Source organism: Trichechus manatus, unplaced genomic scaffold, assembly GCF_000243295.1.
Source record: "Trichechus manatus latirostris isolate Lorelei unplaced genomic scaffold, TriManLat1.0 scaffold00139, whole genome shotgun sequence".
NCBI classification, from domain to species: Eukaryota; Metazoa; Chordata; class Mammalia; order Sirenia; family Trichechidae; genus Trichechus; species Trichechus manatus.
Window position 1 is genome coordinate 2,661,282 of NW_004444075.1, and position 4,789 is coordinate 2,666,070.

At 48.8% G+C, this 4,789-nt stretch overlaps 1 protein-coding gene across 1 annotated transcript in view; it reads left to right on the forward strand.

Annotated features, from left to right (window-relative positions):
- Positions 1 to 1,462: 1,462 nt before the first annotated feature.
- TBC1D9 (TBC1 domain family member 9) overlaps positions 1,463 to 4,789 on the forward strand; it is a 149,384-nt gene continuing 146,057 nt past the window's right edge. Inside the window, exon 1 of the mRNA XM_004385471.2 lies at positions 1,463 to 1,707. Within this exon, the coding sequence (XP_004385528.1) occupies positions 1,578 to 1,707 (130 nt within the window). The 5' untranslated portion in view covers positions 1,463 to 1,577. The remainder of the gene's footprint in view (positions 1,708 to 4,789) is intronic.

Here is a 4,789-nt window from a genome sequence, read left to right on the forward strand (position 1 = left end):
TGCAATGTTATCTATAATTTTTTATGATCCATACAGTTGAATGCCTTTTCATAGTCCATAAAGCACAGGTAAACATCCTTCTGGTATTCTCTGCTGTCAGCCAAGATCTATCTCAGAAGAAGGGCCTGTTTTTGCATCTGGAGGTATCCTCAGATCTTCTGGGTGTAAAAAGAGGTGAAAAAAGATCATTAGGTATGTAAGAGATGGGCTGTGATCCCCACAAGAGATTCAGAGAAGAACATCAGTAATGTAAAGCTGTCTAGGGATAAAGCTGGTCAGCTTTCTGAGTTTCTGGTTTCACTGATTCTTAATTAGTATTTAATCCATTTATTAAGTGTTGGTAAGTCCCTGAATTCTGCCGTTTCCAGTCCTTGCAACTCCAAATACCTGACATGAACAGCTGTGGTGTGAATTAGTTGGTCTAAGCTTTTGGGCCGCTTCCAATTTAGCTATTGCTTATGCCCTACAGGTCAAGGAAAGAAGTGACGTAATGCACTTAGCTGGGCCACTTTAATTACAATGGAATGGAGAAGGGGGAGGGGTCACAGGCGATGACAAGTTTAGCGCATGACTTGCCCTAGGGATGCAGGAAACAAAAACATTGGCAACCATTGGCTGCGCCGAATTCAGATCTGGTGTCTAGCCCCAGGTCCGGAACCTTGAAACCCACATACCCAGGGAAGAGGGGAGGAGCTATTCCACAGAGCGTCAACCTTAAACACACAGCCGGCACACACACATCCACGCAGGCTGGCAACGTCCTCCCTGCTAGGGTGGGCGTGGGGCCTAGTGCTTGGCACACGGCCTCCAGAAGGTTTGCCCAAACCCAGCCACAGCGGCCCGGTTCGGCGCGCAGTACCCGTGGAGGACCCGCGTCCGCGGAAACTGGTGCCATCCGGGCTGGCTCCCAGTGACCTGAGCTGTCGTCATTCATTTGCAGTGTCTAGAGTGTCCTTCCAGCCCCGAGCTGGGCTTCGCCGCAGGCGCGAGGGGCCGGGACGCGGAATCGTAAAGTGCGGTGAGCTCAAGAGCACTGAGACCTCAGCGACTGAGGCGGCCCTGGAACTCCGGCCCGCGCTGCGGTACCAGCCGCACCCCAGCCCAGCTTGGCCCTGACTGCTGGGCCGAATCGGCTCGCGTCGCCCGCAGCCCTGCCCGCCGCCGATCCGGATCCCGGGACTGAGCCACACACTTCCTCCTACTCCACCTCCTGCTTCCTTCTCCCCCGCTGCTGCTCCTCCAGTCGCGTTGGGACTGGAGAGGGACTGAGGCGCAGCAGGAGGCGGCCCGAGCGTTTGCGGCCGCGGGCTCGCGGTGGGCGCCTGCGCCGGGGAGAGGATGCTGCTCGCCGTACGCACGTACTCGCCGTCCTCCCCGGCCTCCCTCTGGGGCTTTGTTGTGGCCCGGACGCCGCGGGCCACCCCCTGGTGAAGTCGCTTTCCGCCGCCGCACCTAGCGGGCGGGCGGGCGGGCGGACCGCCGGCCGCGCGTGTGCCCGGGAGTGCGCGCTTGTGCGCGCCTGTGTGCAAGATCCGACCGGCGGCCCCATTGTGCGTCCGCCAGCGGCGGCAGGGAACATGTGGGTGAACCCCGAAGAGGTGCTGCTGGCCAACGCACTGTGGATCACCGAGAGGGCCAACCCGTACTTCATCCTGCAGCGGAGGAAGGGACACGCGGGCGATGGAGGCGGCGGCGGCGGACTGGCGGGTAAGGACCAGCGGCTGGTCCCTGCGGAGGGGGCCGGGAGCGCCGCGGCGCCGCCCGCGGGTCTTGGGCTTCGGGCGCCTGAGACACCGCCCGGTCCCCTGGGGCTGGGCGACCGCCCGGTCCCAGCGACCGCCCGGCCTTGGTGCGTGCTGGACTTCAAGGGTCGTGATTTTCAGACTGGGAGGGAGATGCTTCTTTTCTGATCCTGTCAGGGGATGGGGTCCTTCAAGTATTGGGTGATGTTGACGAAATGGAGATGAGTGAGTCTGGGATAGGGGGAATGTTAGTCCTGAATTGAATGCGGTACCTAACCCCGCGCCCCGATGTGTGTGTGTGTCCGTGTTTATTATCTCTTTCTATACGGGTAAGGGAGGTGGAGGAAGGTTAATTTTTACTTCACTCTCTTTACTGGCAGTAGCAGGATGAGGCATAAAATGCTCTTTTGTTTCCACGGAAGCAATCTATAAGGAGCTGGTGTGGTCATTTCCTATATTAGTTATGACCCAAGAGAATGAATAAGGAAAAAGGAATTCTTTTGTTGCACATAAAGCAAAGCAAGTTATCTGCTTCTGGATATAAAAAATGATTAGCTGTATAACTGCATTTTAACTATTTTAATTCCATCATTTCATCCCCTTCCCCCTCACAAGGTATTATTAATAGTGCAACTGCCACTGAAGCAATATCATGTCATTGAGGATTATGAATCAGTGAAACCTGTATCCCAAGTAGTGTGACATTAAAAACTAAAACAAACAAACGAGCAAAAAACCAAACCCTTTGCTGTCCCGTTGATTCCGACTCATAGTAACCCCGCAGGGCAGAGTAGAAGTGCTCATAGGGTTTCCAAAGAGCGGCTAGTGGACTCGAATTGCCCAGCGGCTGCGTTCGGCTGCTTAACCACTGTACCACCAGGGCTCCAAATTGTTTGCATGGTGGGAGGTTACAAATAATCTTTAACTCTTACCATGCTAGAGACATCGGATCTTCCCCTGTCCTTGTTAGTTAGAATGTACAGAACAGGAATACTTCTTACAGTGAAAAAGTCAGTAGAAGAAATAGAAGTTTAACTAGAAAAGAGACTGCAGAAAAGAGATGAACTTTGACCTCTTCAGAGCTCAGAATGTGTCATCCTCCAGGAGTTTGCATGCTAGGGAAATTGTTGCCTTCAAAATGCTCTCCTATCCAATAAAAATTCTTAATGTAGTATGTATTCAGTTGTGTGATTGTAATTTATAAAGTAATTTTCTCAAGATTAAAATTCAAGTGTCCTCTGGTACAGCACGCACTGGTATACATTTGAAAGATCTTTCTAGTGCTCCAGATGGCCTGTAGGTAAACAGCTTTTCTGCACTTTTTCAACCATAAAGAATAAAGGAATCAGCAGAGCTCCAGACCCTGTTTGGAAATTCTTATTAGTGGCCTGGAATCAGGATTTTCAAGTTCGTTTTGGAGGAGTTGTCTAAGCATATACATTAATATGTAACTTGCATATCTAATTTTGGGATCACAGTGTTCTTTTCTAAACCTAGGACAATGATGTTAAATAGATAATTTATTGTAGTAACAAACAAAGAACAGTTCTGGCCTGGAGTTACCCTCCTACACCTGTAATTACAGTATTACCCATGTAATACTATTTATTTTCCCAGATAATTTGCAAGAGGTTTTGAGAAATGCAGAGCCTTCTTTTCCTACTTAAAATTTTTCTTGTGTTTCTACTGACTCTTAGAGCTATAACTGACTACAGTCTACTTGGAATCTGAATGTTAATGTCTTATTTCAGGTAATATAGATATCTTCTTAGCTTAGAAATCATCACTATTGCACTTATTGCTGGAATAATTGAAATTATTGCCATGAGTAAAAATATTTTTGCCAACAACAGCTGTTTTCAATCAGCAGAAGTAGAATGTTTGCTCTGATAGATTGGTGCCACATTAAATGAGCAGGAACATTTTAAGAAATCTTTGCAGTATGTATATATATATATATAAAAAAAAAACTCAGTTGCCATTGAGTAGATTCTGACTTATGGTGACCCCATATGTGTCAGAGCAGAACTGTGCTCCAAAGTGTTTTCATTGGCTGATTCTTTGGAAGTAGATTGCCAAGCTTTTCTTTCGAGATGCCTCTGGGTAGACTCGAGCTTCCAATCCTTCGGTTAGTAGCTGAGCTTGTTAACTGTTGGCACTGCCATATATTCTAATTCTAATGTAAGTTCATTCATTAACTCATTCAGTCATTTAACAAATATTTATTGACAACTTCCTGAGTTCCAGTGTCGTGAAGCTCACAGCCTAGTGTGAGAAGACAGATACCGATGAAATAGTCACAAAAATTAATGTAAAATTGCCACTCCACAGGGTCCCAGCAGAAAACAGAATCCAAACTAGTTCAAATGAAGAGAGTTTAATGAAAAGACTACTTAGATGGAAGCAAGGTTACCAGAACCAGTAAGAGATACTGGGGTGCAGCAGTGGGTCTGAAGAATAAGAGGCAGGAATGATGTTACTGGAGCCCATGAGAGCTGGAGCCTTGGAGGGAGAGCTGTGACCTGGAGAGAAGCAGCCACTCTTGGAAATGCAGACACAGAGGGCGTGGGGAGGACATGCCCTGATCTGTCTCTTCTCCCACCCTCCCATCTTCTGCCATTGCCTGCCATCAGTGGAACCCACGGGAAGCCAGCTTCACAGGGAGTGCTGGTGATGTAGTCCTGGGGTCAGCCTCCCAGGGCAGAGAAGGGTAGAGAATGGATCTGGGGAGTGGAGGTAAACAGAATGACTAGCACACGTACCAGGTAGGAACATGATGCTGATTATCGCTGGTTGGGAGGAGGGGTGGGAGCAAGGAAAGATGCCCCGAAGAAGTGACACTTGAGCTGAGAATTGAAAAAAGAAAAAAAGTCAGCCTATGAGGAGAGGAAGAAAGAGCAAGTGTTAAGTATCAGTTGTTGGAAATTCCCTGTAAGATCTCAGGACCTTTATCTAATGTACATTATCTGGACCAATGCACCAATGTCCACTTAGCAGATGGATGACAGATAAGTAGGAAACCTGCCCACTGTGAACTGGCTAGGAGC